Source organism: Labeo rohita, chromosome 13 (assembly GCF_022985175.1).
Source record: "Labeo rohita strain BAU-BD-2019 chromosome 13, IGBB_LRoh.1.0, whole genome shotgun sequence".
NCBI lineage: Eukaryota > Metazoa > Chordata > Actinopteri > Cypriniformes > Cyprinidae > Labeo > Labeo rohita.
This window is the reverse complement of record NC_066881.1, coordinates 26,166,653-26,179,088: the sequence shown is the minus strand read 5'-3', so window position 1 is coordinate 26,179,088 and position 12,436 is coordinate 26,166,653. Positions and strand designations below refer to the sequence as shown.

Below are 12,436 nucleotides of genomic sequence, written 5' to 3'. Positions count from 1 at the left end.
ACACTGTATATTACAATTGTTCAGATCAGACTTATATGTTCTGTGAAAATCTTTTGTTTTCTGGAATATCTTGCAAAAAAAACAACAGCGCTATGGAGGGGTTTGCAATACAGATGTTTGCATGGCTTTATTCAGTGCTGCCATCTCCATCGGTTTCAGCTTCAAAGAAGCATGTAGACCAGGCTGACTAGCAGTGTACTGTAATTTTCCACTCGACCTGCACTTCGCAACAACACAACATTGTTTCTGCACTTGTTTTCACTATGCATCATACAACAACGTCTGACATGTTCAGGTAGTACATGGTGTGTGAAAGTGACAAGCAAAAAAGCAATGCGACTGAAATGGATTTCCATAAATATGATTTAAATAGGATTTCAAACAACATATGAATGTGGCTTGAAATTAATTTGTATATGATTTTATCTATTCTCCATTCACACTTGATAAATATGATCGGATTCTAATCGGATATGCATTTGGACTGAGATGCTTTTGTTCATTTATAAGCGTGTCTCTAAGTCTGTCTTTTCTTGCTGTCAGAGTTTGAATGCTAAATTAGAATTGCATTTTGGTTGCCATGGTGATGAAAACAATTTAAAAGGCAGTAACAGAGATTTGTGACACAACAGAACAAAACCAGCATATGCCTCTCAGAGAATAAAGGTCCAATGAAGTGCTTTGAAAAGCGCAGCATTATTCTATGTGTTGATGTAATTTCAACTGAAACAGGTAGACGGGGTGGGACATATCAAGCAGCCACACCCTAATTTTTAAATAGCCAATACCATTTAGCTTTAATCAAAGCATATTTACACTGAATCGTTCCCTATTCCCTGTATTTATTAACAGATTTTTTTTACTTTAAGTGACTGATTTCAGCTGCAGCTTCAGTGTCTATTTATAGTGTAGGGGGCGGGACTATATGGATTCTAGAGAGCATTTGATTGGACAGAATGTTTGATGAGAAGCTGAAGTGCAGGGTGATGTCATTAAAATTGCTGATCTATATTGGTGGAAGTTAGAGACTATTAGTTTTGCATGCTTATGTCTTGTAAATGCAAATTTTGTCATGGTTTTGAAGCATACTAGCTTATAACCTTAAGACTATCATACTTATACTAAAAGCGAAAAACAAAAAATGTTTTTGATTTCATGGGGACTTTAAAAAGTAGACTTTTTTTAATGTCTCTCTGAAATCATTAATTTGTTTTTGATTAGATTTCCAGCTATCAGACTGACTTCCATTAAAACCATCATCTCACTTTTAAACTTACAATCAGCTACTTCACTGAAATCGCATTAGATTATCATTCTCACTTGAGTCGTCATAGCGACGGAACCATACAGCGCTATGAATCATGAATCTCTAATGGCCACTAAGTTGAGGCCTTGTCTTTCCTCCAGCCCAGCAGGAGGCCTGGACCCACAGTGTCTCTCTGTGCCCAGGAGGGTGGTGGGTGTTTGGGCAGAGGAAGATGAGCTCCTGGAGAGCTGAGTTAGCGAGGTGTAGAGCTGAGCGACTCTGCAGGAGACGAATGAGATGAAATTAAGCCATTAGTCACATTTATCCATATGGCTCACATTTACCCGAAACAGTTTTTGCTGGACTGTCTTCAACAGAACCGTTGTAAATGTGCGTAGGAAGGAAAAGCATTCTTAAGAGTCACTTTTCCATGTTTAAGTGCTATAACCGGGTCCCCAGTGCATCTACCAACACAAAAAATGTGAAAACGGACAACCCAGTAACCTTGTTTTGGTAAGCCTTTTTCGTGTCAGATTTTGCTCCCCTGTTTACATGGTAAAGGGATTTTATTATAATATTGCCGCCCCTTAATCTGCATGTTTCCACCCATAGCACTGTCATTTTGATTTCGCAAGCAACCATATGGCAAAAGTTTGAGAAAAGCATGTTAACTGTTCTGTCACTGGCTGCACAGACGAGCACAGAACACTATTTAGAGTCCCAGCCTCAGAGGAGACAAGAAAGCAGTGGATTTATTGATTTATTTACTCTATTTACACTGTTGCCACACAGATCTAATATAAACATGCAATTTCTTTCCCAGGTGTTTACCTTCACAGACATAACTGACTGTTTCTGTAATTTATGTGTTATTTTAACATAAACTTGTATGTATTTGACAGTTTAAGTAACAAGGCATTAAAGAGAACTTAGTTTAGTACTCGCATGCCAGGCGACAGCTGCTTTCTGTGCACATGCTTCGGTTGTGTGTGCTCTGAAAACCCTACACGGCCAGTCAAAAGGTTTTGAACAGTAAGATTTTAACTGTTTTTTTTTTTTTTTTTTTAACAAAACCAAGCCTGCATTTATTTGATCCAAAGTACAGCAAAGCAGTACATTTTTTTTAAAATATTTTTACTATTTAAAATAACTGTTGTAAAAGATAATTTAAAATTGTAATCCTGTGATTTCAAAGCTGAATTTTTAGCATTGTTACTCCAGTCACCTGATCCTTCAGAAATCATTCTAATATCCTGATTTGCTGCTCAGAAAACATTTATTATTATTATTATTATTATTATTATGTCGAAAACAGCTGAGTAGAATTTTTTCAGTTTTTTTATAGATAGAAAGAAGAACAGCAACATCATCATCATCATAATCATAATAATAATAAATGTTTCTTGAACAGCAAATCAGCATATTAGAATGATTTCTGAAGAATCATGTGAGACTGAAGACTGGAGAAATGATGCTGAAAATTTAGCTTTGATCACAGGGATAAATTACATTTTAAAATATATTCAAATAGAAAACATATCTTAAATATTTTAAATAGTGAAAATATTTCAAAATTTGACTGTTTTTGCTGTACTTTGGATCCAATAAATGCAGGCTTGGTGAGCAGAAGAGACTTCAAAAAACATTCAAAAAAACTTTTGACTGGTAGTGTATTTCAGAAGTTTAAACTCATATGGTTTAAAACACCTGATTTCAGGGCGATAGACATGATAATCAAAACTAAACATGTTTTTAGCAGAATATCTGAGGTACGAACTGTAAAGGCACAGCTCTATTCTGGAAATGGGGGTGGGGAGCAGCAGCTCATTTGCATTTAAAGAGACATGCATGTCTCTGCAAAAACAGCGTGTTTCTGCTTCCACTCAGAATAGGCATTGTGGGGTATTTTGAGCTGAGACTTCACAGGCTCATTCTGGGGACACCTGAGACTTATATTACATCTTGTAAAAAGGACATAATAGGTCTCCTTTAAAGGGATAGTTCACCCAAAATGAGTTCTGGCATCATTTACTCACCATCATGCTGTTCCAAACTTAAACAAAAGAGGAGATTAGGAGGAGTCATAGTCTGTGTTTTTTGCCTACACAGTGAAATTTTGTTTTGGATCCTACTGACTTTCATTCTTCAACATTGTTCAAAATATCTTTTGTGTTTTTCCACAGCATGTTTGCTCACATTCATATTTCGCCTAACATTCTCAACCTCTACAGACACTATTATAGTATTATAAAATATTACAGTATAGATCCTGAAGGTATAGGTGCAATTGTCCCCAAGGCAACAGAGTGCCATGGTAACGCAAGACTCCTTGGAGACCATGTTTGGTGGCTTTGCTCTTCTGTATGAGATAAACTGTAAATCCCCACAGTCTCTTCGCTGTACTACAAATGTCTTGGAACTCTCAGTAGAGCCCTTGACAAAGTCTCTGCAGGCCAGATCTGTTGCACACAGTATGTTCGAATCAAAATAAACACCCTGACCATGTGAATCACACCTTGTTTTTTTGTACCAGAATATTGCTTACCCAAAGTTTGAAAATCAATTTGGAATAGGTCTTTTAATGTATTTTCTACTGAACGCATCTTAACAGCTTTTGTGCTTGCACTCTACAACCTATTATTAGAGTTGACACAAGAGTGGTTTGCTTTGTTATATAAGATGACGCCATAACAATGATTTTTTTGGGAAAAGAGAATTTTTCAGTTTTGCTTTGAAAGGTTATTAGAGCACATTTGTGCAGTCACTCCTAGCAGCTGCTAATTGTGCTTTAATTGGTCTGGCATGTGTAGCCAATTAAATGTGTTTTGCTACTAGGAATAAGTCTTTAATTGGCAGGACAAACACCTGTGACAGACAATCTCAGTAGTGAGATTATGCTGAGCTCAGCATCAAAAACAAGAAATATTCTTTTTAAACCAACCAAACAAGGTTTTTGGTTTGCTCAGGTGTGTGTCTGTTGTTCTTGTGGTAACTGCATGTTCAGCAATGCTGCGTCCTATGGAATCAGCACAGGCTTGGGACTTGAAGGTTGAAAGTCTATTTTAGATCCCTGCATGGCGCCGAGGATCTGTGGAAAGTGATGGGAGAGATCAGTGTGCCATTGATCTTAAACAAGTAGAGACAACCACGCTCCTGTCTGATAATACCATATTCATCTAATGCCACAATTATCCTGCTTTCTTACTGTTTCTCAGCATTTTACTCTCTTTCACTGAGGCTTTCTGTCAGTTCTGAAAATGAGAGATAATTGAAGAATGATCCTTGAGCTTTAAGTTTGTTGTGTGCTTCACATTTATTGCGTCTGTGAATAGTTTTGGTTTCCTTTTGGCCTGAACTAACCATGAAATGAAAATTCATTGATCTTGTTGTTAATGGATCATTAACTGTTGAATAGAACAAAGTCCCTGCCCTACATTTTCCAATTTGAATGTAATGATAATCCAATTTGAATGTGGCCCAAAATCGTTTTGCTTCTCATGATGGCAAACCGCACAAACCACATGGAATCTGATCTTTTCAATCTGATTTGTGCCACTTCCATAAATTCGATAGCAGGTCAGATGTTTTGCAATGCGAGCACAGTGTGAACAGTTATATCGGAATTAATGCGACTTTTACATCATTCGTGATCACCATTCGTCATGTTTCTGCACTCATTGGAGTCACTTCAAAGATTTTACATAACCAAAGTTATCAAAACAGTAGTGAAAGGTAGTCAGTGGAAGTGTGATGTGTCAGAACTCATAAGGATTACAGTGACAACATTATATACAAACAAACAATGAGGACTTGAATCATAAAATTTTTAAAAAAAAAAAAAGGTCTTTATTTTTCATATTGTCTGAGCATGATTTAGATGGCTTCTACAGCAGATCTCCCTATAAATAAATGCATAATTGCTTACTTTATGTCCACCGTGTTTATTTCCACATGACAGCGCGCTGTGCAAGTGTTGTCAAGTCCACAGTTTTCCTGTGGAATTGGGCTACTTTTTCCACTGTTGCTGCTGGTTGTTTTTCAACTCTGTGGGTTGAAGTTACCCCACCAATGCGATATTTACCCTCCAGAATGTGACTGGGCTAGTTTTGAAAAGCAACTGGGTGAATTTTGTTGTGAAAACATGGCAACCCTGTTCGTATAGTTTTTTTGTGCATACGGGTCAGTTCAGAACCATGATCTATTCACACTGGAAATCTGATATTAGCCACATTTAAAACAAAAATGTGAACAGCTATGCAAAAAAATCAGATCTGACCAAAAATCAAAATTGAGCACTAGGCTCGCAGTGTGAACATAGCCTACGAGAAGGATCTGTCAGTAATTCCATACTGTTCATCAGAAAAGAAAAATGGTCATTTACTCACCCTCATGCTGTTCCAAGCTCATTTGACTTCCTTTCTTGTGTGGAACATGAAAGATGTTTTGCAGAATGTCCAGCTGCTCATTTTTATGTAAGAAAAATTGATTGTAATTTATACTATGAAGGACAAAAAAAAAAACACCCCAAAAAAAGTTCATATGACTCATGCACTTTGTTCCAAACTTTCTGAAGTCAATTGATGGGAAAACTTTCAGTATTCAGAAAGAGTTCTTAAAATATCTTTTGGTTTCGTTCTGCAGAACAAAGAGAGTCATAGAGTTTTGTAATGGCATGAGGTGAATAAATGATGACAGAATTTCCATTTTAAAGAGATAGTTTACACAAAAATGAAAATTCTGTCATTAATTACTCACCCTCATGTTGTTCCAAATTTGTAAGGTATTTTTGATGAAATCTCATTCTCATAGCTTCATAAAATTACGACTGAACCACTGATGTGACATGGACTATTTAACAATGTCCTTACTACCTTTCTAGGCCTTAAATGTGGTAGTTGTCTGCAGGATCAGAAAGCTCTCAGATTTCAATAGAAATATAATTTGTGTTCTGAAGATGAACAAATGTCTTACAGGTTTGAAATGACATGAGGATGAGTAATGAATGACAGAACTTTTGTTTTTGGTGAACTATCCCTTTAAGTGAACTGTCTGTTCATCAGAAACATATTGTTTGGCTTCAGAAGACTTACTGTGTTCCACTGAAGAAGTAAAGCCATATGAGTTCAGTATGGCAGGAGAGTGAGTAATTGATTACAAAATTGACATTTTTAGGTCAGTCACCCATTTTAAGACAAGTAAGCTAAACTTTTTCCAATACAGTTAAACAATTCTCCTGCTCACGCCGGTGCCATACTCCAGCTGTATAAAGAGAATATTAATTGAAATGTCAGATTTGATCATTCTGCTGCTCAACCCTGCTGTGAGATTATGCATTTGATTGACAGCAATTAAAGCAGTCTAGTCTCACACTGACTCTCCGCTCTGTTAAATATCCTTCTAATCTTTTCGTTGCATAGTCTCTGATATTTTTGTTCTTTCTCTCTCTCAGGTAAAGGGGACGTGTTTGGTGATGTGTTTTGGAAGGAGACAACTTTGGCCCACTCATGCGCTAACGTTCGGGCGTTAACGTATTGCGATCTCCACATCATAAAGAGAGAAGCCTTGCTGAAAGTTTTGGACTTCTACACTGCGTTTGCCAACTCCTTCTCCCGAAACCTCATTCTCACCTGCAACCTACGCAAAAGGGTGAGATGCATTAGCCACCACACCTCTCGAATATTATGTATCTCTCTCACTGTAAAGATTTTTTTGTGTTTCCTTTGTCTGAGTTCAGCTTTATTGGTTAAATTCCAGTTGTTTCTTTGTGCTGAAATCTCATGCTTTCACTTGTTAGTTTGCAGGCTCTTTATTATTTTCCCTGTCCGTTTCTAGGACCTGTTCTCTGATCGTTTATTACAGTGTTAAAAGAGAAGTTCACTTTCAGAACAAAAATTTATGGATAATTTACTCACCCCCTTGCCATCCAAGATGTTCATGTCTTTCTTTCTTCAGTCGTGTTAGTTTCTTGAGGAAAACATTCCAGAATTTCTCTCCATATAGTGGACTTCAATGGTGCCCCCAAGTTTGAACTTCAAAATGCAGCTTCAAATGGCTCTAAACGATTCAAGCTGAGGAAGAAGGGTCTTATTTAGCAAAACGATCGTTCATTTTCTAAACAAATTGACAATTTATATACTTTTTAACCTGGTCTTGCTCGTCTTGTCTCATCTCTGCGATGCGCATGCGTAATCTGTGTAATCCGAGTCAATACAATTAGGATAGGTTGAAAAACTCCCGTCTCTGTCAAAATCATCCTACAAAGCTGTTTTCCCTTTTTTTTTTTTTTGGTAAAGGCTGTTTGATGTTCTTTGCATGTTCACTTTGTAAACACTGGGTTGGTACTTCTGCAGTGATGTAGGATGATTTTGACGTTGGGGAACAAAACGAGATGAGTTTTTCGACATACCCTAACTGTACTGACCCAGAAAAAATATAATTTACGTAGACCTACATAAAGACAAGCGTTAGAGGTTAAAAAGTATAAAATGACAGATTGTTTTGCTAGATAAGACCCTTCTTACTCACCTGGGAGAGCCATTTGAAGCTGCATTTAAACTGCATTTTGGAAGTTCAAACTTGGGGGCACCATTGAACTCCACTATATGGAGAAAATTCCTAATTTTTTTTTCTCAAGAAACATAATTTCTTATCATCTGAAGAAAGAAAGACATGAACATCTTGGATGACAAGTGGGTGAGTAAATAATCTGTGAATTCTTGTTCTGGAAGTGAAATTCTCCTTTAAATGGATTTAATAGCTGGTGATTAGACACCTTGATTATATTCTTTTAAGATACTCTGTGATACTAATTAAATCAGCAAGAGTGTTTAAAGGACTGAATTATCCAGAGAGGAATTCTGATGATTAGAATGATGATGGTGTTGGATATATTAAACTGATAGTTCATTGAAGAATGAAAATTGTCATTGATCTAACTACTGTACATGTTGTTCCAAACCCATAAGACTTGTCTGAATGTCAGAAGGGTTATCTCAGGTTTTGTTAAAAATATCTTAATTTGGTATTTAATGATTATATTCTAAGTCTTATGGGTTTGGAATGACATGAGGGTGAGAAAATGATGACAGAATTTTAATTTTTAGATGAACTGTCCCTTTAAGTGACATTCTAAGAATGGGGCTGTGGACTTCTAAGTGATATTTTTGCATTATTTCAAAGTAAATCCTTATCTGAAGCACATGTTTTCAAAGCTACATTCACCCAAAAAATTAAAATTCTTGTGATCATTTACTTACCCTCATGTCATTTCAAACTTGTACGACTTTTTTGTTTTAAGGCTGTCTAAGCTGCTGTTTTCATACTTTGGAAGTGGATAGGTATGCTTACTTCAGAGATTTGAGAGATGTGCAGAGGGTGAACTTCAATTTTGGCCTGCTCCTCAGAGAAAGCTACTGGCTTTAGAAGACTAGGACTTTACATTGTTTTTAGTCTTTTTGGGCCTTTCTTTTTTAGAAAATCACAAACTGAACTAGAATATATTGAAAATATCTCTTCATATGTAAAGAAGCCAAATTATAAGGGTTTGCTACAACATGAGGGAGAGTAAATGACAAACATTTTATTTGTAGGTTAACTAACCCTGTAAGCTCTTAGAGCTCTGGTTGGATATAAGCCCCAATTGTCATCAGTTGCCCTTATCGTATTGGATACAGTACAGAATATAAAGATGTGCCATGGCCGCCAGAGGGATTATGGGTAGAACTGGGTCAGTAGTGTGAAAGGGGGAAACCAATGAGAAAAATAGCATTCAGTATGTTGGTGCATATGGAGCTTTTCTTATGTTCAGTCCTCTTCCCTCCACTGTTCAATTTTTATCTTCCCATTGTTACACACTCTTCATCTCTACTTGTTTTCTTTATCACCAGCTTTGGATTTGACTAGAAGCTTATTGTTTGCACCTTCCCTCCTTATTTTCTTTCTCGCTCTTTTCTAAATAATTACTTAGTCTCACACACACTCGTTCCCACACACAGCCACAAAAACACACACATTCAAGCCTAAAACACCATAGTGTTTCTAGGTTAATGGTCAGATATGAATAAATCAAAACACACAGCAAAAGCTCCTCTCATACATACTTCCCCTGTTTATCACTTTCTGTCTATCTCTCCCCCTTTTTTCTTAATGTTATTCCCTTTTTCCACCCTGATTGTTCTCTGCCTGCTTTTACCCTGTCAAAGAGTCTTACATCAATGCTGAAACAAAACAAAAAATCACAGCAGAGCTGTTTTAAAGTCTCAATATTTTTTTATCATTCTTGAATGATATTCTTTTCGCAACTGTATTAATATTAAATAGAGGACGGAAAATGAAGAGGAAATAGGAGTGAAATAGGATCAGGATCATGAGTTGGATTTGTACCTTCATTTATATTTATGCCTTTGGCAGATGCTTTTATCCAAAGCAACTTATACTGCATTCAGGGTACACATTTACATTTACATTTGATCCGTTCCTGCTTTCCCTGGGAACTGAACCCATCGTCTTGGCATTGCTAGCACCATGCTGTACTGTTTAAGCTACAGGAAGCTGTTTTTAACTCTTAAGTGGATATTATTGCTATTATTGTTGTTAATGGTCTTGTTGTTATTGTTAAAAATAGTATGTGTGCACTGTGCATGCATATATATTATTACAGTTTTTAAGCAAGTGAATAATTTCATTTTTTACTATTAATATTGCCAGAAACCTCCTGACTGTGTATATATAGCCTCAAAGATCATGCGGTTTTCTGGAGGTGAAGCTTTATTTACTCTGCTTTATTATGGAAATGACTGCAGTAATATCAGTTTTAATATATTTTTGTTATTTTTTGAGTGCTATTCTTAGTCTTTTCATTGTTGTATTAATAGTAAATAGAGGAGAGAAATGTAAGGGAATGCAGTGGATTTTCATAATTTAACAGCAATTTATCCTTATAGTATATATGATGTAGAAACAAAACGGCAACTTAGAGAATTCACATCTCTTTTGTGGTCAAATGAAAGTTGTGTTCAGTGTCTGTCGAGGGAGCCTGAGGGGTTTCAACAGAATGAAAGATTTAGATTTCAAGCATGTATCTGCCGTCTAATGGAGGACAGAGAGAGGGGGAGGGATGACATCACTCTGGAGAAAGACGGAAAGAAAGAGAGTCATACAGAAAGTTAGTCATGCTGGTGTGTTGTTTATTATGTATGTGTGTGTGTGTAGAGGTGTGAGATGATTATTTTATGGAATTTGTGGAATATTCTCTCATGTATGTTGTATTTGATGGCTGACCTGTGTGTGTGTGTTCTGGTTAATCGGTCAAAGTTTTTAAGACAGCTTGTGGGCCTTCAGGCAGACACACTTAACACAGACATACTTCCACCAGAAGGCTTTTGCATTAATAATGTGACCCAGAATAAGAGCGTGTGCCACTAACTTCCAAATTCTGAGACTGCTTGTTTGCCTAAAGTACTACAGTACTATTGTCAAACCACATCAAATTTTCATAAGTGCCATGACTGTCTCAGCATTACAAGCAAACAGTGACTTCATTGGGGGAGGTTCATTTTATCCTGTCAGTAACATGTGTGATAATGATGACTAAAGCCTGATTCAGACAGTAATTGTTTCGAATGCGGACGTATGCTATTTTGAACATTTTTGGGGGGTTAGGCAGTGATTTTAGTGCCGTCCGACTCCAGAATATTGTGCTTTTTCCCACCACCTGCTTAAAGGAGAAGTCCACTTCCAAAACAAAGATTCACATATAATGTACTCACCCCCCCTTGTCATCCAAGATGTTCATGTCTTTCTTTCTTCAGTCATAAAGAAATTATGTTTTTTGAGGAAAACATTTCTGAATTTTTCTCCATATAATGGACTGATAATGTGCCCCGATTTTGAACTTCCAAAATGCAGTTAAAATGCGGCTTCAAATGATCCCAAATGCGGTTGTAAACAATCCCAGCTGAGGAAGAAGGGTCTTGTCTAGCGAAACGATCGGTTATTTACATTAAAAAAATACAATTTAAATACTTTGTATTCTCAAACGCTCATCTTGCCATGCAGTCCTTGAACTATGTATACTGTCTCAAGACAGTTATGTCGAAAAGACCGTATTTTCTCCCTCAGCTTCAGAAATCATTTCAAAATCATCCTACATCACTGCAGAAGTACCGACACAGTCTTTGCAAAGTGAACATGCAAACAAGATCAAACACCCTTAACAAAAAAAGGTAAAACAGCGATATAGGACGATTTTGATGTTGAGGGAGAACATGAGATGGGAGTTTTTCGACATACTCTAACTGTCATGACCCGGAAAAAAACAGTCTAGGCAGAGTAAGACAAGACGAATGTTTGCCATTAAAAAGTATATCAATTATTATTTTTTTATTAAAATAACCGATCATTACGCTAGATAAGACCCTTTTTTCTCGGCTGGGATTGTTTACAACTGCATTTGAGATCGTTTGAAGCCGCATGTAAACTGCATTTTGGAAGTTCAAAATCGGGGCACCATATCAGTCCATTATATGGGGAAAAATGCTGAAATGTTTTCTTTAAAAAAACATAATTTCTTCACGACGAAAGACATGAACATCGTGGATGACAAGGGGGTGAGTAAATTATTTGTAAATTGTTGTTCTGGAAGTGGAGTTCTCTTTTAAAAAACCCAGCTGAATTACCTATTGTTTTTAACAAACATCAAGTTTGTGTGGTAATTTAATTGCTGTCTATGGTTTGTTATGATAGGACAATATTTGGCTGAGATACTATTTGAAAATCTGGAATCTGAAAATATTGAGAAAATTGCCTTTAAAGTTGTCCAAGTGAAGTTTGTATATTACTAATCAAAAATTAAGTTTCGATATATTTATATTAGGGCATTTACAAAATATCTTAATGGAACATGATCTTTACTTAATATCCTAATGATTTTTGGCATAAAAGAAACATTTATAATTTTGAGCCATACAATATATTGTTGGCTACTGCTACAGATATACCCATGCTACCTTACGACTGGTTTTGTAGTCCAGGTCACATATATTATATAATACATATTATATGACTATTACTACTAAAAATAGTTTTAATAAGTTAATCATTTTATAATTAATGTTTTACAGAAATGGTAATATTTATAGAATATAAAATAATTATCTTTGTATTACTTTATTTTAAATATAATTTATATTT

General features: G+C 36.1%; 1 protein-coding gene across 1 annotated transcript in view; it reads left to right on the top strand.

Annotated features, from left to right (window-relative positions):
- Positions 1-12,436, top strand: part of kcnh5b (potassium voltage-gated channel, subfamily H (eag-related), member 5b) — a 50,940-nt gene that overhangs the window by 25,225 nt on the left and 13,279 nt on the right. The window contains exon 10 of the mRNA XM_051125228.1: positions 6,696-6,892. Within this exon, the coding sequence (XP_050981185.1) occupies positions 6,696-6,892 (197 nt within the window). The remainder of the gene's footprint in view (positions 1-6,695; positions 6,893-12,436) is intronic.